This window comes from Cuculus canorus, chromosome 1 (genome assembly GCF_017976375.1).
Source record: "Cuculus canorus isolate bCucCan1 chromosome 1, bCucCan1.pri, whole genome shotgun sequence".
Classification (NCBI taxonomy): domain Eukaryota; kingdom Metazoa; phylum Chordata; class Aves; order Cuculiformes; family Cuculidae; genus Cuculus; species Cuculus canorus.
Window position 1 is genome coordinate 203,770,319 of NC_071401.1, and position 20,500 is coordinate 203,790,818.

At 42.0% G+C, this 20,500-nt stretch overlaps 1 protein-coding gene across 1 annotated transcript in view; it reads right to left on the bottom strand.

The window, feature by feature from the left end:
- The window catches only part of ITIH2 (inter-alpha-trypsin inhibitor heavy chain 2), a 29,873-nt gene that overhangs the window by 1,620 nt on the left and 7,753 nt on the right, over positions 1–20,500 (bottom strand). Inside the window, exons 5-18 of the mRNA XM_009568972.2 lie at positions 19,697–19,801; positions 19,064–19,226; positions 17,628–17,735; positions 16,011–16,139; positions 15,253–15,369; positions 13,861–14,029; positions 12,131–12,256; positions 11,089–11,270; positions 9,832–10,017; positions 8,685–8,824; positions 7,957–8,129; positions 4,447–4,587; positions 2,341–2,454; positions 638–836 (exon numbers count right to left, since the gene is read on the bottom strand). Coding sequence (XP_009567267.2) covers positions 638–836; positions 2,341–2,454; positions 4,447–4,587; positions 7,957–8,129; positions 8,685–8,824; positions 9,832–10,017; positions 11,089–11,270; positions 12,131–12,256; positions 13,861–14,029; positions 15,253–15,369; positions 16,011–16,139; positions 17,628–17,735; positions 19,064–19,226; positions 19,697–19,801 — 2,052 coding nt within the window. The remainder of the gene's footprint in view (positions 1–637; positions 837–2,340; positions 2,455–4,446; positions 4,588–7,956; positions 8,130–8,684; positions 8,825–9,831; positions 10,018–11,088; positions 11,271–12,130; positions 12,257–13,860; positions 14,030–15,252; positions 15,370–16,010; positions 16,140–17,627; positions 17,736–19,063; positions 19,227–19,696; positions 19,802–20,500) is intronic.

A 20,500-nucleotide genomic window follows, 5' to 3' on the forward strand; every position in this document is an offset into this window, starting at 1 on the left:
GCAGCACACACGTAAGCTCTCAGGTCCTGTGAGATGCTCTTGGGAATCCAGAGCAACCAAATAGGGTTGGCAGATATGACAGAGGGTCCATCAGAAACCCACAGCCTTGGGAGTGGTACCCAGAGGTCTGACAGACCAGTGCCTAACAGGACAGATGTTTCACGCAACCAAATCTTGCTCTACAAATTTAAGCTCTTGGTACAACTAATGGAGATATAATTAATTATTCGCTTGATTAAAGAAGTGTCTGGTGCTGTGGGATGCCTGACATTGCTGCCAGCCAATAATCTGCAAGTGAAGGTCTTCTGGATGTTCTGAGTCATGTCTCCCATCGTATCAGAAGCCCTGAAGGTGTCTCTAATAACATTAGGTGCTTGTGTTTAGGCAGCTGAATCCTGGTCTTAGCCAACTCAATCAAGCAGTAGGGAGAGGTATTAAATTCTTTCTACTTGTGTTTGGTCAACTGGATTGCTCTCCTGGCCCTACTGCCTGATTTTATTTATACAACAGCTCAGACATCTAGCTAAGATTCCCACACCCACACCCTGTGACCAGGATCCCACCCATAGCTAGGTCAGTCTAATGTTGCGTTGCAAACCGTTTCCATAGGGCAGACAGCAAGTGCTCAGCAACTCACTGTTTCCGAATGATGTGCCCCGTGTCAGACCAGCTCAGCGTGATACCATAAGATCCATCTTTCAGCGTTATCGATTTTGTGGTGATCTCCACCTTCAGGCCTTTGTTTTTGAAATAAAACCCAATTTTGCCAAAGTATGTGTTGAGTTTCTTATTCTCTGTTTTCTTGGCCCCAACAAGCTGCCCGTTGACCGTGACTCCTGTGAAGAGCAGAGGAGCAGATATTGAATAAATATCTCAGCACCACCTACAGCCTTGAAGTTCTGATCTGAACAGAGAGTACCGTGGGATCACCAGAAACAAGAAATTCTCTGACTCTCTCTTTTTCTCATCTTGCCAGCCAGAGAAGAGAAGAATTTATTAAATCACCTCCTGATGCTTTGTTCACCCCTTAGCATGTTAATCTGGTGGGAATCAGTGTTAGATCTTGCTGATAGTACGAGCTGATTCATAAGCCATTTCGTCCCTTGCTGTCTGTGAAAGGCATGGGGCAGATGAGCAGTGGAGGAATGGTACCATATTTCCAGCCCAGCTTAACCTATCTCCAAATGCTCACCCCTTTTTACATGGAAGTAAAAGAAATGCTGACAGGTAAAGTCCTCTGAAAAGAGGCTGATTCCATTAGATTCTTTTGGGAGTACAGTTACACTTTTTTTCTGCCTGCCACCAGGGATGCTTCCAGCTTTATTTTCCTTTGTACCTATATTCCACTTTCTTCTACAGAAGTACAAATGAGAGGGGAATCCTTACCTGCCATTGAGATTTCCTCACCTCTCTTGACTCCTTTCCTAGTGTTTTGTAGAATCATAGGATGGTTTGGGTTGGAAGTGACATTAAAGATCATCCAGTTCCACCCCCTGTGCCATTGGCAGCAATACCTCCCATTGGATGATGTTGCTCAAAGCCTCATCTAACCTGGCCTTGAACACCTCCAGGGATGGGGCACCCGTGATTTCTCTAGGCAACCTGTTCCAGTGTTTCACCACCCTCATTGTGAAGATTTTCTTCCTAATATCTAATCTAAATCTTCCCTCTTTCAGCTTAAAACTGTTACTCCTTGTCCTATCCCTGCACTCCCTGACAAAGAGCCCCTCCCCAGCTTTCCTGTGGGCCCCCTTTAAGTACTGGAAGGTCGCTAGAAGGTCTCCCTGGAGTCTTCTCTTCTCAAGGCTAAAGTACAACTCTCTCAGCATTTCCACATATGGGAGGTTTGGCCATTCTCACAGTGAAAAAAATCTTCTTAATGTCTCACTCCTACTCTGAATTCTGCCTGTTGCAAATTGTTTCTATTGGTTGTTGCCCTTCATTAATGCATCTTGGAGCTGTGTTAGGCTTGAGCTTTACCCTCTGCTTAGGTGGTTGTAGACAGCAACAAGATTCACCGTGAGTCTCCATTTCTTAAGATTGACCAAACCCAGCTGTCCCAGCCTCTCCATGTATATCCTGTGCTCCAGCTCCACCATCGTCTTGGTGGCCATCATTGAATTTGGTCCAGTTTGTCAATGTCTTCCTCATACTGGCAAGCCTTAAACTGGACGCAATACTCAGATGTGGAAGGAAATAATCACTTCCCTCACCCTGCTGGCCGTACTGCTGTTAGCACACCGCTCTCCCTGTAGGCGTTTCCCCTGCTTCATCTGAGCACCTTTCAGAACTGAGAGAAGAAATATGTGCTGTAAAGTAAACCATGTTTTATTTTCTTACCTGTACCAGGATCGGAAACTAAGTTTAGGATCTTTCCAGGCTCTGAGTTGATATTGAAGCAGATGTTCCTTTGGCTCTTGGGCAGGTGTATGATGAAATGTGGGTCATTGTCCACTGAAACAAAGAGAATGAATGAGCATCAGAAGCAGGCTGCTACCTGCTCTAGGTAAGGGACACAAAAACTGAGACATTCTCCTCAGAGGATTTTGAAGCACTTTTGGGGACTCCTCAGAGCAGGATGAGGGCCCTTTCCACCCCTGCAGCAGCTAAGGAAGTTCTCAGATGCTCCTTACAAAAGCCTCTCAGACACTTTTTCCTCAAGTACTTCCCCTGTTTAAGGAAAGAACATGATAGTGTTGGCTTGAGGAGCACTGCCAAGGTGCAGTGAACTACTGGTTTAACTGGTCAGCTGCACACTAGGGTGCTATAAGCTCAACTGGGACTTCTAGAAGCCGAGCTTAATTTTGTCATGGTGGAAGCTAGCCTCTAGGTGAGACCAAGACCCACCTGCACACCAGACAGAATGGGACACATCTTTGAGGCCTAGATCCAGGGAAGAGGCTAAGGCATGGGAAGCAGGACTTTTTTTTGATGCATCTGTTCAAAACTAAAGTTCATCCTCCATACCCAGCTGTTGCCTACTTCTAGAAGTGACACACTCCCAGGATATCACTCTCTCCAACTAAGAAACTCTCAGACACGTGTGAGTCCATACCACAATAATGATGTTGGGAAGATACATCCTGCCTCCCAGATCCTCTAAGGAATAAAATCCACTGCTTGCTTTCATTGTATATTGAACATCCTGGTGGGATTTGGCTCCTCTGAAAGTCATGTGTTCTTTAAAATCTGCCTCACGTGAGGCAAACACCTGCACCCATCACTGACGGCAGCTGCCTCCCATCTCATCTTGAATTTCAAAGCACTTCCCAGCCTTTGCTGGTTTGGTGGTTGTTGGCATCTCCCTGTCAACATTCAGAGACACGTCCATACTCAGTGTATCCTATGGGGATACCCAGGCCACCTTCCACTCATTCACTGGTGTTCCTCAACTTTTGGAAGTACTTAAGTCTTCCTGTGCACTAAACAAATTCTAGATCCCTGATCAGGAAATGGTAGGGCAGGTATCCTCCAAGGGGTGAAGGATCTTTTGAAAGTCAAGGATCTTTTGAATACATTGAATGTCTCAAATAGAGACCTCAATCATTTTTCTTATAGACCTAAATCATTTTTCTTTATTCTCACTAACTTCTTGATCTTCCTCAACTTGATGCTGAGGCCTGTTTTGACCAACATTTCCAGGAACAAAAAGAATTTCCACTGCAAACCACATGTATAAGATGGACAGTTAACTTTGCTTTGCTCAGCTTCTTTTCCAAGGAGTTTCTTGAGTATCCGAAGTCTTAGACTAACCCTTGAGCTATGCTTAGAAGTAGTTTGATAGCTATGTAAATAGACACATCCGCACACAACACTCCCAGAGTTATTACCATTATACTGCTTTTATAGGCAATGGTTTTCACAGGTGGTTTGTTTAAGAAGGCACTAAACTATGGTAAAGGTCCAAGCGTTATCAGGATGCATCCGTCTTCAGTCCACTGAGGGATTTTGGTCAATCATAGAACATTCGTCTGTCATTTACAACGACAGTAACTTTACATTTGCTTTGCTACTGCCAAGAAGCTGAACGTAAACTCAGTGAACAGCCTCAGCCTTAGGGAAGCACACAACAGGAGACAGGGTCGCTGGAATCCTCTTAGGATCTAAACTAGCCTCACGCATGTAACTCAGAGCATGTTGTTACAGGTTCATCTATTAAAAGTCAAAATGACTCAGTATTTTATAAAGAAAAACTTGATTCTTGGGTGCTAGATGGATTTGAGGTAGCTGTGATTTAGGATGCACAGCATCATGTCCTGATCAGACCTTCAGCAGAGGTTGAACTGAGGACCTTTCACACTGATGTCCTCTGCAACAGCAATGAAGTGGCTTCATCAGCTGGTCACAGCAGTTGATTTATTCTTTTGTGGACAAGCCCCTAAATGAAAATACATGATGAATGTTGCTGTCTGGTGTTTCTTTGCAGAGAAATACTGTAGCTTTTACCTCTATTTATGCTCAGAGAGGACACAGGAGGACTCCTTTGCTCAGGCATGTAGCTGACTGGTACAGCTGTGACATTGGCCCAGGCTGGGATGCCTTTGTTATTATTATTATTCGGTGCATTTGGAGTTAATCCTAGAGTACCTGTTAAAGACAGTCATAATTAGATTTTTGTTAGTGCTAACATATTTAATAGTTTAATTTTTAAAGTAATGTAGTAGGTCAGGGCCTGTTGTCATTAACCAGTGTAAAGCAGACACAACACCATTGACAACAGAAAGATTTGTATGATGAAGTTAGGATCAGTTTACTCCAATGTCTCCACCAGAAGAATATGACTTACCAGGGCAGCTGAGATAACCACAAGCTGCTGGTGAAAAATAGAGACTGATTTTTAAACTCTTACTTGGGTAAACGGGCCTCACTTCGGCAAAGCCCCCAGTGCAAGATTTCAAGTGTTTTGCCAAATAAAAAGCTGCATTTTAAGTTTATCATGTGGTGAAAAGCTTTGATGAATTGTGTCCTGAGCTTAGGGTGCCTGAGGAAAGATTGAACTCTTTAATGGGTATAAACTGGAGAGGGGCAGATTTAGACTAGACATAAGGAAGAATTTCTTCCCTGTGAGAGTGGTGAGGCACTGGCACAGCTTGCCCAGAGAAGTTGTGGCTGCCCCATCCCTGGAGGGGTTCAAGGCCAGGTTGGATGGGGCCTTGGGCAGCCTGATCCAGTGGGAGGTATCCAGGGGGATTGGAACTAGAGGATCTTTAAGGTCCCTTCCAACCCAAACTGTTGTATGATTCTATAATTCTTTCTGCATGCTGTAGGATGATCCACATACATAAAACTTGTAAACAAGTGCAAGCATTTAAAATAACCATCTCATAACATAGAATCATATAATTGTTGAGGTTGGAAAAATCCCCTGAGATCATCAGGCTCAATCAACATGCCTACTAGACCATGTCCTGAAGTGCCACATCTACACAGTTTTTGAACACTTCCAGGTACAGTGACTCCACTATTTCCCTGGGCAGCCTGTTCCAATGCTTCACCACTCTTTCAGTAAAGAAATTTTTCCTAATAGCCAATCTGAACATTCTGTAGAGCAACTTGAGGACATTTCATCTCATCCTATCACTTGTTACTTCGGAGAAGAGATGAGAATCCACCTTGCTACAACCTCCTTTCAGATAGCTGTAGAGAGTAATCAGGTCTCCCCTCAGCCTCCTCTTCTCCAGAACAAACAGCGCAGTTCCCTCAGCCGGTCCTCATAAGACTTGTTTTCCAGACCCTTCACCAGCCTCGCTGCCCTCCTCTGGACACACTCCAGCAGCTCAGTATCTTTCTTGTACTGTGTCTGCTTCTGCTAGAGATCTCTCTGCCTTTGTCATGACAGAGGCTGGAGGAAGTAACACGTCCCCTCTCTCTCCTGCTTCGTTCATAAAGCATTATGGTCTTGAATGTACCTTGGAACTTGGTTTGTTTTAATATGTTTGGCTGAGGGTGGAAGGGTTGAAGCAGGGCACATGTTCCATCTGCTGGCCCTGCTCTGAAGGGGAGAAAAAGGAGCAGGAGACAACATCAGGATCTTCTAAATCCCTGTCAGCATCTTCTTGAAAAAGCCTAGTTCAAATCAAAGACTCTTTTTACTCAGAGTTATTTCTATAAGCACAGTTATATGTGAGGTCAGTGCAGATAATACAGGAACTGAAAACAGAACAGAGACTTCAGTGTTTCCAGGTCACAGACTATTATGCCTGAAGAAGCTCTCCCATGCACAGTCTGGTTTTGCAATAAGTCTGTCATGATAAAAGAACAATTAGTCTATCCTTAGAAAAGTGAATGATTTCACTGGAAGACACAGTCTCTGCCTATGAAGACACACAGTGCAGCTTTGATGGGAGTTGTGAAATGACAGACAGAGAAATCCATTTCAGAGTACCTATTCCGTGCCTTCTATATACAAAGTGTTTTGTACAGCCTGTGTATTGCATAATCCTAAGCCAAATTTACTTTGATATTATTTTTACAAGCTCTATCTTCTACTAAGGTTCAAGAGTCATGCCCTGCTGTCCCTAAAATCCACAAGTGCCTTGACCCCAATTTCAGTGCTGTTCAGTTTTGACTATTCCATCAAACATGAAGACACAAGAACTTACATTGAAATAACTTAAATCCTCTGCATCGTCTAAATCAAGATAATTATGGTCAGAATTAGTCAGCTGGTGCCATGTATAATAGATTTATTATACATTAATGCAATGCATGCTATTTCTGTGCTGAAATGAGCGGTGATTGTGATTTCATAGAGTCATAGAATATCTCAAGTAGGAAGGATCACCAAGTCCAACTCACTGCCTCTCGCAGGACTACCTAAAACTAAACCATATGACTAAGATTGTTGTCCAGAATCTCCTTGAACTTGCATTGTAGCATGCATTATAAATAACAACTATTTAAATTCTCTTTGGGTCTCAGCTGCAGACTTTACCGTTGACGAGAAGAACAAACGAACCATAAAATAAAAATTGTCAGACATAAAAATCCCATTGCATTGAGCAACATCAGGATATTTTTATAGCTATACAGGAGCATGAGAATGGAGCATGCAGGACAGGTACTAGGATTTTCAACAAATTCACAATCAATTCCAGCGTGAAATGCCAAACAGATGAAGTTGTCTGTTGCTGTAAGGTAGGTAGTTTTCTTCACAGCCAATTATAAGCTCTCCTATCTATTAACAGGTTTTAAATCACTAAATTCACTTATTGAAGGAGTTGATCTTTTAGTGCTTCCACTGCATTGCACCGGCAGTTTTCCCAAGAGCAACAGTTGTGCTTTTTCAGTTCACTGACTGGAGAGGGTGCAAAACAGCTGCTGTTTGTTAAGTCTCAATAGGAGCACATGGCTGTGCAAGGATGACTTGGGATCTTCTAGACACCTACCAATGTCAACAGCTGTTGCTTTGAGACTGACTCTACGATATAATGACAGAACAAGCCAACACCCCCTCATTTGGCGAGACATAAGTTTGGTGTAACAGGGACCTCAAAACACGTATTGAAGTAATAGATTTAAAGGAGGAATCCAGAAGTTTAATTAACAAGGGACTCCGTTGTTACAACAACTCAGCTTTCATGTAGGCTTGTGACTGAGTAATAACAAACTCAGGAAGCTTCCAGACATTAAAAGTGGTGATAAAATATGCTTTAGTCAATTCTATAGCTTCAGTGCAGGGAACTAGACGTATCTGTCCCAGTAAGATGTTCAACTGGAACCTTGTCATTTCAGTGTTGGCACATTCAGTCCTCACTGAAGCCAATGGCTCCAAAAAGCACCTGCAGAACAGGATACTTTCAAGCTGGTTGAGGATTTGGTCAGGTTTCTCTGAGTATACAGACTATCCTATAAGCACAAACATCTGGGGTGAGCAGCGAGGACAGTTGTTCTTCCAAGAAAAGAAGAACAAAGCCAAAATGAGATGTAGAGTAACAAACAAAGTGAGACACTGACCTGGGCAGCAGCCCCTTCTGGGGTCTTTGGGCTGGTCTGCCAGCATTATTTCATCCTTTTCGGCATTTTCTATCAGCATGGCTGTGAAAGGGGTAACAATATGATGGTCAAGGGACATCTGTAGGATGGATTTGGTGATATTCCTCTTCAAAGCTGCAGTGGGGGCTGTGTTTCTGGGTGGAAAATAAGACAGAAAGTGCAGTTAGCAGCTTCACATGGCAGCTGCCTTGGCAATGCCTCCACAGAGTGGCCATAGATGCAAATTTGTAGGTGTTGCATGAAGGACCTGCTGAGGCTGAGGACCCGCGTGAATGAAGACTTCGTAAGAAGATTATTTGTGGCTACTGTGGGCTTTGGACTGGACTCAAAGAATTCCAGTCCACCTTCTGGTTTCAGTGACAGATCTCTTTCTGCTTCAGAGGATTTTCATCCTGAATTTCTCCATAGCTTATACTCAAGCTCCATGAGGCAAATCTCTCAGTCATTTCATTCACTCTGCCCCACTGCCAGGTCTGTTTGATCCTTATCTTCTAAAACACCTATTGCCTGATATCTGCGAGCTCTAAAAATAGGAGGAAGGTGGCTGAAGATATCGTCTACCTTTATTTTGCTTTGTTTACCTTACCCGTTTGAAAACCTTAGAGTAGCCTCATGGCTGTGGTCTCAGAGAGGACCGGGTTGCTCTCAAGCTTCACTTCCCTCCTGTCATACATCACATTTCTCCTCACCTCTCTGCCATCATCTGGTTGACAGTCAGATATGCCCACAGCTTCCTAGTGAAGTCAGGATCCGCATATTTGTCTTTTTTCATGAAGCCATCCAGTTCTTCAACATCTCTCAGGGTTTCCATGACAAGCTCTGCATTTGCCTACGTGATCAGTAAGAGATAAAGAGAATAGAGGGTGACTCAGGAGAATGCAGAGGCTTTGAGTTTCCCTTCTGGCATGGGTGGCGTTAAAGACCAACTCTAGCTCTGCCCATGGTAACTTTTAGATCAGAAAGTCCCATCACCAATGGTCTGACTGCCACGAGGAGAGGAGCTATAACAAGAGAGTCTTCTGTTAAAGACACTTTCAGTGACACTGGCTTTAATTAGGTAAAGGAGCAGTCAGCAGTAGCCAAAGAGGGTGCTGCCACATGTTGAAAGAAGGGACTTTCAAAAGAGCTCTGCTATCCTCTTCACAGACTTTTTCACATCCAGTTCCTACCAAGGAAAAGGAATCAAATTCTACTTTCTCCCACATACTCTTCGATTGAACTACCTTTTGGTAGGAAAGAGCATTGAACGTGTTTGATTTTTCCAATAAAAAACCAATGGCAATCTCTAAGCTGGGTAAGGGTATGGATGTCTTGTGCCCTCCTCAGAAAGAAGGATCTGGATGTATTATTTCACCCCATCCCACTCCACTTGCAACATGTCATTGCACATGTCACAAGGCAGAGCATAAAAGGACAGTGCTAGAACTTGACACACTGTAGAGCCACTTGATTGAACTCCCCGACAGTGGGAGATTCAGCTGTGAAAGGAATTACCTTAGGAAGATGTCCTTAGCACCTTCGTAAAGGATGAAGCGGGACTCAATAGTCTTAGAGCAAAATTCTGGTTTGCAATTGGACTTTGTACAGTACATTTCCCATTAGAAGGAAGTTTCTCCAGGGGGATGCAGGATGCAGGCAGTGCCTGTTCATGGCTTGAAACTGTTGTGAAACACTACTGGACAGGGTTGTTTTCCTGAGTTTCTCCAGGCACCCACTCAGGATTCAAGTGGACGAAACACTCTGCTAGCAATAACCTCCACCAAGGAGACTGAGCATACAAGTGAATGAACCAGCCCCAGCCCCAGAAACAGGTATCCTAGGGACACCTTCACTCACTGCTGTTGCTGTGACGATGCTTTCTAAGTGCTGCAGGTTTTCCGTGTCAACCTTCCCAGCCACTACTATCTCCGAGCCACCAAAGTAGTTGTGAAAGCTGCTCTGGGTGACATCTGACACTGACTCCTGGGGGTAGTTGAACTGAATCTTCTTCAAGAGTGGGGTGGAGACCTGGTTGTAGAAATTCTAAAGTGGAAGGAGACAGATAAGTGAGTCTGTTGTACCTGAAGCAACCCTTCCACATGTGCCACTTTTACCCAAAGGACGACAGACAAAAAAGGAGAGAAAGGAGACCTAACGGGCAACTGGCCCAGACAATGTAGATGCCGTTATACTTAGACATTAATACACTTGTAAGAGGTTACAGCAAGAGGATCTAGCCCAAGTCTTATGGAAGTCAAAGGATGGTCAGAAGACCATGGGCTATGTCTTTCCTAGACCTAGAAGCTTTGAATATGTGTGTGTATGTGAGCCTGAATCAATTAACAAGTTGGTCAGCTCTTGGCTACAGTGTAAGACACACAGCTACTTCACACCTAATTCTTGCCAAAACCTAAATCTATATCTCACTCGTATTTGCTTTTGTACCATAGACTGCCTACCCTTTTCTGACTCCGTTTTTCATGGCTGATGTGAACCGTGATGAGTGCACAGCTATGTTCAGCATATGGGATCAGAGAGGGAAAACAGGGACCCGTTCAGTGCTATGGATGGATGCTGTCTCATACTGTAGGGCTGAGCTCTCTGAGTTTGGCAGGACATCAAGTAGTGTGTCCTGGCACAACTGTGTGTGTCCTATCATACTGGTGTTGGGGAAGAAGAAGTATTAGAGGCCTGCATAGGTCATTAAATCAATTAATACAAACAGAATAAGCATGTTAGAGTATGTTAATCATGGAATCACACCATTCAGCATTTATATCTAGGCCTTTTGTTAGTGCTGAACTGGCCTGAAATAAAACCCAGGCCTTAATTTTAATTCAGAAGATATTTTTTTTAGTTAGGACTGTTTTATAGAAAGTCACTCCTACACAGAGCAGTAAAGCATGTGTTATAGATACTATAAAAATTGTAACTAGGAGCAGTTAAGCTGGTACACAATTGTCATCTTGCAGGGCTCTCCAGAAGAAATGATGCTTTTTGTGATCCCACCTCTGAACCTACAGTAACTCCATTCTTGCTAGTAGGGTTACACAGCTCCACAGCTGTGAATAGGACTGAACCCTCAGTTTCATAGGCGATGGGCCAGAAACGCACCTTCATTTGGGCAGAAGTCTCCTGATTTCCAAAAATCCTCTGGGCCATACCCCGGTTGTCTGTTGCAATTCTCTGCAGGAAATCATAATCTACATCAAACCCAATCCCGAGGCAGAAGAGAGAGAATTGGTCCTTTATGCTCTGCTTCACATTCTTCTGGATGGTTGTCAGCTTTAGCTCACCTTGGAGACAAAGAGTGACATCCATCTGAGCAACAGAGGAAGACTCCATCAATGTAAGGGCTTTCAGTCTTCCAGCATCTCTGGTTCTCTCAATATAATGAAAGTTTGGACAGCTAGATCAGATGCCAAATCTCCATTTTGCAGTGCTACAGTGACATTGGAGCTTACAATTAACAAATTGTTTCCACTGTATATGATTCCTTTCAACTCTTTTTATTTTAGTATCTGACGCATATTCTTAAATGTCCAGTGCTCTTCTGAATTTCCCGGGGAGTTTGTAATTGTAACACCTCTAGATTTCTCCTAGAATTACTGCTTCAAGCTCTCTGCAGGATAAGACATCTCCATAAAGCCATCAAGGTGTAGCTTTATTTCTAATACTTTAGATGTTCTCTGCTACCATTAGGACTGACTTTTTTCCCCGGACATCAGCCTCTTCTGGGCTGGCATCTTGCAGTAAGAGATTGGATTTGACCTGTACCAAATCCAACTCGAATTAATTTCCTTTCTGCTTTGTTTTCCTGATTTTGATATTACACTTAGGACAACTTAAATCTTTGTGAGCTAAGGTCATTGGAAGAGGAAATTATTTCTAAGGTTGTTGTGATTACGTCTCCTACAGGACCTGTGCATCTCTGTAATTGCAATAAGTACATAACCTGCATAACATAATCTGCTCATCTTTTGAAAGCTTCTGTGCAAAGCCCGTGGCACTTATTGCACTTGACAAAAGAGCAGAATGAGCACTGGAAGGAAGAGGAACAGAATTTTTTGACTTACTGTCAAAGTGTCTATACGGTCCATAATTTTCTCAAGCTAATCCCTTTGGCTTTCCTTCTCACCAAAAGCAGGTTCCTTACCTACTGTTGGGTCTCCGTCAGACACCAATACAATCATGGAGACTGAGTTAGGGTCCAGCATGCCTAAGTTTTGGGCTTCATTCAAGATGAATGTGGCTCGAAGAAGAGCTTCATTGATATTTGTGCCTGTCAAAGACACAACAAATAAAACCAAGTTTGACTCTTGATGAGTCTCCTGTTGAATCCAGATCAGTTCTGAGATTTTAGTGGAATTAGTCAGCATGGATAAGACCGAAGAGCAAGGCAGCAAACCCTCCCCTATGTATACACCTGCCAGCAGTCTGGTTCCTGAAATAAACAGAAGCTAAATGTGTTGCATGTGGGTCATTGTGTTAAACAGACCTTTCCTATTTTCCTTACCTATAGATATACTGCTTACTGCAAAGAACAGAGTTAGTCAGGGTGTGCATCTTTGTAAGTGGAAATGGTCTCAAATCTATCTGAATTTGTTCATCATTGTGTTAATTTTTTCTTACAATGACATTGAAATAGATGAAGACATTGATATGAATTTATACACATCTGTATACACATTTAAGAGACCAGATACAGATGCTCTTTTTCATTCCTGGTTGTCATCTCCACCTGCCCCATCTCCTGGCTAATTCCGGTGGCACCATTTGTGGTGTCAGGAATTACTTGCTGGGGGTTTGCAGGCAGATAATTGAATGAGAGAAGATAAAATTTCTTGTTTTGCCATCAGCCTGTTCACTGGACGTCTTGAATGGAAAAGAAGAGGTGTATGTTTATTGGCTCTATGTAAAGGTTTGGTTGTGGCATAGAAGGAACTTAGAAATTAATACGAGAGGAACAGGAGCAGGAAGGCTGAACAGTTACAAAATAGGTATTTTGTTTGTCAAAAAAGGAAAGCATGAGCAGCTCCAGAGACAAGATAATGAAACGCTGCATTGCAAACTGGCTTTGCTGTATGGGAACAGGTGTCTTAGATTGTCTGTCAGTTCATTTGAGGTAATGAAGTCAGGTTTATGAGGCACTCATATACCTAGTGTGGGTTCCAATTCCCAGCACACTGATGATTTCGGACAAGTCTATAACTTCATGATGTTGATCCTACCTTATATGTTATTAGTGAAAGTTTCTGGAAATTAAAGTGCCACAGAATCAGAATGCTCTGATGTTGGATAAAGCCTCTACGCACTATTGCCATACAAGTTAATGAAACAGAATTGCACCTCAGAGAACAATAGATTAAAATAATCATGAGCCTTTTCTGTACGAGTAACTCAAGCACTAATGAATGAAGAATCCAAAGTGCTGTAAGGCTTGAAAAAGCAAGTGTCCTTGTCTATCAGATAAGGAATGGAGGCGCTAAAATGATGAACAGTTTGCCCAAGGTGATATTAGTAGATCTGCAACTTATATCCAATAGATACCCTGGAGCTGGGCTGCTTATGATCTGCTTTACAAAAGCATGAGACAGCCTTAGTCTTTCAAGGATATTTGGGATCCTTAAGGCTGCAGGTAGGACCTCTAGATTAGAGATAGCTATTCTATGGTCTGTCATAGCTTATTCTGTAGAAGAAAATGCCATACTGTCCCCTAACACAATAAACTGGAATCCCTGCCCTCCTTTAGCTCCAGGGCATGCTTTTCCATCTTGGGAATCAGATTTTTTTGTTAGGAATACTCTGCCAGTCTGAAGGTTGTCTGAGGTACCCGTTCCTGTGAAGTCTAACTTCCATAAGCACCTTGCAATCAAAACCTCGTACCCCCATTGGGATGGATTGCCTGGATGTACTTCTTAGCATCTTCAACCTGTGATGGGGTGGCTGAGACCAGATTATCTCTCCAGCATCGGACATTATGGTTGAAGTCGATAAGGGAGAACTGATCAGCGGCACGGAGCTCACTCAATATTGCCTTCATAGCCTCGATGGTCTGAGAAGAAGAAATTTAAGAGAGTTTATGTTTCTTGTTGATGAAAGCACCTTTCTAACTTGTGACTACAAGCAAACAAATGCCTCCTACGAATAAACATGAGTACTGCCATCCAAAATAGCATCTGCTATCTAATTCTCTCCTTTTTTTGCACTTCTTGCATAAAGTTGAACTTTTCTCCAAGGAAATACTGAAAAAGTGTGGTTAGCAAGAAGAAACCCATATGGCTTAAACCATCCTTGCTTAACTCCTGTTAATCCAGAATGAGGTGAGAAAGAGAAGTTTGTGAACACTGTGGTTCAGGAGAGAGCAATTGCTCATATCAGCTCAGGAAACTTAACTGTCAGCAATACTGTCATTTCAGGCTGGGTAACATCTGTTTGAATATGAGTTAGATAAGAGTCAGCTAGCCTGTATCCTAGTTTTAGAGCACAGATTTCCCCAGGAAGTAATCGGCCAAGCCTTAGTATTGTGCTCCGAAGCAAATTGTGTATAGCTAGATCATCCCCAACTAATGTTTGTCTAGCCAGGTCCTAAAAACCTTCAGTGACACCTGATATACAATCTCCTGAATTCCCCTCTCAGCACTACAAAGGTTTTCCTATATCTAATACAAATCTCTCCTGCTGTAAATCCATTTGATATCATCTTATTCTACCCTGGGTGGGCATGAATGTCTGTTGATGACTGTCTCTTTTAGAACAATTGTTGGCGCACTTGGGGGCTGATGATGTCTCTCCAAGTCTTTTCTTTTGCATTTTTTTTTTTGTATTTCCTCCTCCTCTACTGGCTGCGTTGTCTAAACAAATCTTACTGCTCTTTAGTGGGCGGTCAACAATTTGTACACAACTTTTTGAAAGTGGGGATGCAGTATCCTTACTGGGACTTTGTTGGGATCCGGTAGAGGAGATTAGAGAAAAAGGGCATCACAGTCTGCAAAATGCTTTGCGATTTGTAATTTAGAATTTTTATTTAGGGCTAAATTCCATATTCTTATGGCATCACCTCCTCCTTACAACATGGAAGGAGCATTACAAATAAAGAATAACATCATAAGGTCTTTGATTTACCAAATATTCTCCAAATTTAGTGAGACTTTTGACAGAGTAAAGCGTAAAAAAACTTAGGTAATTTCGAGTGCCAGTCTGCTACAGAATTGTATGGTAAAGCACATAGGAAAAGCTGGCAGAAGGTTAATTTTTCAATAGAGGTCAAACACTTACTTGTTTCATTTTCAGGCCCCACATTGAACCACTGACGTCTATAACAAATAGAATGTTTTTCGGCAGAGGATCAAGATTTTCCGGAGCAAAGAAGTGAATAAAATAGCCATTAAAAATCTGCAAAATAAAATAAAAAAAAAAATTATGCTGAAGGTGATGATGAGGTAAGGATGTCAGAAAACTCAAGGCAGTAACAGAGTAGAAAACATTATTCTTCTTTCTGGGCCAAATCTAACTTTCAGCTCTGCATGTCTCTGTATTCATAGCCTTACACCATTTATATTCCATAGTCTTTACCCTTTATCAAGGAAAGCAGAGCCTGGTTCTCAGAAATCTGCCATGCACCAGCACAGGGAGTAACGAAAAACATTTTAAAAAAGACTTTTCTGGCTGCAATTATTCAGCTCCGTAAACACAAAAATAGTGATATTCTGATTGTCTCCTTGTGATATATTGGTATAACTTCTAACAAGTCCATCCTCTGACTGAACATTAAATCATCAGATTTCTGCTGGGTATAAAACACACCGGCTTTTGAACAAGACAGTAATCTACTTCTGACTATATGTAGGAGCATGTCTTAGTGATAAATTAAGTAAATCCATTCTGCCCACTTAAAAAAATCTGCTCTTTCAATGAGCTACAGAGCCCTTTCTCATGCTTATTCTCCTAAACAACGATGTTTAGAACAGCTTGCTTAGTGGCAGCAATTCTTCTATTCACAGATCTCCCATCCCTGGTTAAATAGCAACACTTACTTCCAATTCTCCACCTGTGGTTTCTCTGTTCACATCGTATTGCACCACAAAATTTCCATCTACTGCTGTGGATGAGCAGGTGGGGCATTTTCGTTGCTGAGCCATCGTTGGCTTGAAAGAAACATGAGCCTTGAAATGAGAATTGATCATCAGTCAATCCAATGTTGTGTGAAAGGCGGATCATGAAAACAAAAAGAGTTCCACAATTTATGAAATACCTTATTTCATTGAATGCTTTTCTTCTTTCTTTATTTGTACATTTAGTTTAAGCAAAAAATGGACTTTATCCCTTCCAAAGAAAAACAGCACTAAAGTTTGCTTGATTATATTGATTCAGTAGCAGCAACAGTGACACAAACATGGTGACCTCTATCTACAGCACCAAAAATTTCAACTAGACCATTTCCAGCAACTAGTATGTTGGCTCATTTAACATCTTCCTATTTGAAACTATTCATTACTTCATCAATTTTCTTAAAGAGCTTTTTAATTTATTTTTTTCCCCAAACAAATAAAAGCCTGTAAATCGTCTGGAAATTGAGTACTATGAATCATTTTGACTAGCCACGTGATTGGTTATGCAGAGTTTATGGTTTCTCCACTTTGAATGAATAACTTTAAATTTCTTGAGAAAAGAAGACATGATATATACAAGCCAGCAACAAGCTTTCTCATACACTCGTATGCAGAATCCAGTGCTTGTGCAGGACCCTCCTTATAATGTAAGATCTTTGGAACACATGACAATTCTCTTTGCTTTGATGAACAAGACGACTTGAGAATATTGGCAATATTTTTCTATATCTTGGTTACATATGCCATTAACCGTACTGTCATGACAGTGAAGTTTAATAATAACAACAAACAACAACCCCAGATAACTGACATGAGTGGAGTAAGAACAGCTGCATGAGACTCTGTGTTAGCGTTCACTTATTTGCCTTCAAATTAGTGACTAAACTTGGTTAGAAGTTACCTGTTTACAGTACCTCTGAAATAATTTGCCAAACTAGGAATGTGAGTGAATGAGATATGAAGCTGAGCCTTTATTTTGAGAAAAATATCACATGATATATCATTATAGTAGTAAAGAGAGAGTTTTGTGGGCTTATTCACATGCTCTGTGTTAGACGTCTGTGTAAGGGTAAGAGGGTTTGTACCCTTCCGGAGTCACTGCTTGAAGTTTCTTGAGGAAAACATATTTTGACCTACACACAAGAACTGTTCTGGATAAAAATGTTAAGGAAAAGAGTAGTCCTAAGATAAGATCCTATGCAGATGTTCTCAGCAGACGCTGAGTTGTGGAGTTATTCTAGACTGGTTATTCCACTTAATATTCATCACCTACCTTTTTCACATCCAGCAGTCTCAATGCATTGCCTTTCAGATTTACAAACGAAAAGCTTTGCACAACAATAGATGTATGATACACTGTTTCTGTACTCTCTCACTGTAGAATTTGAGCATCTTGTACCTACATCTAGGTAGCAATAATGAATGCACTATATATTTGCCATATTTTCACATGATTCCAGCAAGCATGAAGAAAACCATGATTGCTTAGGAACAAGGGTATAAACTGAAGTTTTCATGCTGTTTCTAGTCTGTGACTTTTACCTTTTTCTCTCCCTTGGAGATGGTGGTGATTCCATCAAAATGATCTCCGAGTGAATTAGGAACATGCACGTAGCGAAGTCCCTGTGGCTCAATAATGCGGACATCCACCTAAAGGCAGGAAGGGAGGACATTAGTGCAAATTTGAGCTAGTGTTCTACCAGGATCTCATGCGCTCTCTGTAGGCAAACTCCAGCTGGGGTTTGGTATGCTCTTGAGAATGTTTCTGTGGGGTTAGTCTCATTTGTGGTGGGCATCCATGCAATGCTCGGAAGAGACCACGATAGAAAGACAAAAAAATGTGTCCAAAGAATAGAAAATATTTGGTGGAAATGCTCATTCTTCCTGTCTTTCCCACCCTGTGGGGCAAGTGGTGGAACAGGAGTCAAGGGTGATATAATTTTTTTATGATGAAATCATGAAAGAAGCATTTTCTTGACCTAAGTGTTAGGACTTGATATGTTTCTTGGAGTCCAGGAGGATGATGAGTTCTCACACTTGATGATGAGTTTTCACTCTCTCTCCTCATGCTATTGACAGAACAGAGAGTATTTTCCATTTTCATTGGATGGCCAAGGAGGTTTGGGAAATAAAGATTTTACCCCGGCAGGCTGAGATAAGGTCTGTTTCTGGTTGTATTTCTGAACAGTTAGTAAGACCACTAGGAGACGGGACATGGTGTCCTTTTCAGTAAGATTAACTCAGGCCTTCAGGCAGCTTGAAGCAGATCACAGCCTGCACCAAGGAAATGCGAGCAACAAACCTTCCTATACAACTTCTGTTGAAAACACAGAAAGCTGAAGAAGACATGTATGGTACAGGAACATGAAAATAGCCAGATAGAAATGTTGAGCTAGCCCTCTATCTTGTGTCTATTGATGGATGACGGAGGTTACATTTGAGTGAGTATAAGAAAGAGGTTAAAAATAAGACAAATCATCTCATGGCACCCAGTTGTTGAGAGACTGCCCATTCATAGGATATCTCCTCTCACAGGATTTTCTCATGGAGTTTGTATTATTATGAAAAACACTGCTCCAAATAAATAGCAAATATTGTTTGTTTTCCTTCAGTCAAGGCAAGTTTACACAAGGGGATATATGTATATACATGGAGAAAGAGAGAGAGAGAGCGAGCGAGCAAAACCTGTTTGCCTAAATGGTCCTGACGAGGGTCGGTCATGATTCAGGAGATCCCAACCATGTCAGTACAAGAGAAGGCAGGACATTTCTGCTCTTCACTCACGTAGCTACATAGCTCCTGTTTTGAAGAGTTTTATGCTGGTCTACACAGAGACCTTGAGGCTATTTGTACCAAGCCCACATAAAAGGAAGGAGCTGTGGTTGAATTGTCAGGCTGTGGTGCTCATAGGAACCTTAGATTGATTTCACAATAAGGATGCGTCTGTAGCGTGCTTACAGACACCACCTCTATTTTACCTCCATGTGCTTTGCCAAGCGTCCTGGCTTCACAGAGATGGTGTGCTCATAGGAACTTAGTTTTCTTCGAATCATTTCATGGTAGTGAAGTTCAAACTGGATCCTCATTCCTGGGGGCACATTCACTTCAGTTTTGAAGTTTTCCATATCCAAGGCATTGCTCCTGAAAAGTCAGCTATGGGGTTATGTTGAGAAAATACAAGGAGAAAGAACTTCTTTGCATTGTGGTTGGTCTGATTCTAACTGTAGCTTATACCAGGAACTGCAGCTGTCTGTTAGCGCACTATGCTTTTATCAAGCTCAAAGTAGAAAGAAAAGTCCTTGATAGTTATACACCAGAGTTGCTGTAAGTAAGCAATACATTTTGCCTCCCAGGGTTCCCTCCCTCATCTATCTCCTCCTGGAGTGTGTCGCCTCAGTTCCTCTGTGAATAAGTTCAGTACAATATCATAGAATCATAGAGTAGTTTGGATTGGAAGCAACCTTAAAGATCATCCAGTTCCAACCCCCCTGCCATGATCCCACTAGATCAGGCTGCCCAAGGACCCATCCAACTTGGTCTTGAACACCTCTAGGAATGGGGCAGCCACAACCTCCCTGGGCAACCTGTTCCATATGCCAAAGTCTTTATACCTTACTATTCCAGCAGCTTTGCCTTTGGCTTTTGCTTGAGAATACATTTTTCTGGCTTCAGATTTTTCTCGGATTTGGCTAGTAAATGTTATACCATTGATATCCCTAGGAGAGAGAAGTACAGTCAGCTTGCAAAAGAAATGACGTAACCATGGACAACTGTTTCTTCACTTTTTGAAAAACATCAGTGAAATCTAAGCTGGTGGGAAATGAAATAATAAGGCTGTTGTTTAACCCCAAAGTAATGAAGTCTGGTTTCTACTAGATCTGTATCTTTTTCTCTACCTGGTTTTTTTATCTCAAGCAGCCACCACTCTCGTACGCTGAGGAGGATCTGCTCTCCCCCACCTCCTTCAAACTTTCCACATTCTTTGAGCAGGATAGACAGTCACTCATGTCATGGCTTGTTTAGAACACAGATCAGGATGTGTTTGCTGACCAGCAAGCTGGCTGCTGTCTCTTTGAATGGATACCGACCCAGGCTAGTTTCTTACTGTCCAGTGAGGGTTCTTATTTTAGTCTCTCCCTTCCTTGATGTGGTGCAAATTTGCACAAGTAGAAGATTAGTCTCTCTGAGACTTCTGTTTTTCTGTCAAATTCTGTTGACATTGGCAAATGGCCAAATAATTACTGGAGAGAAAGAGATGGACAGACAGACAGACAGTATAATGACACGAGCCTTTTTTTTTTCTTTGAGAAAGCCTGCTAAAATTACACCGTACCTGGTAAATAATAACAGATGTTTTGCCGTTACAAATACCTCCCTCCCATCACACTCTACCACCAAATTGAAAATGCTGACTC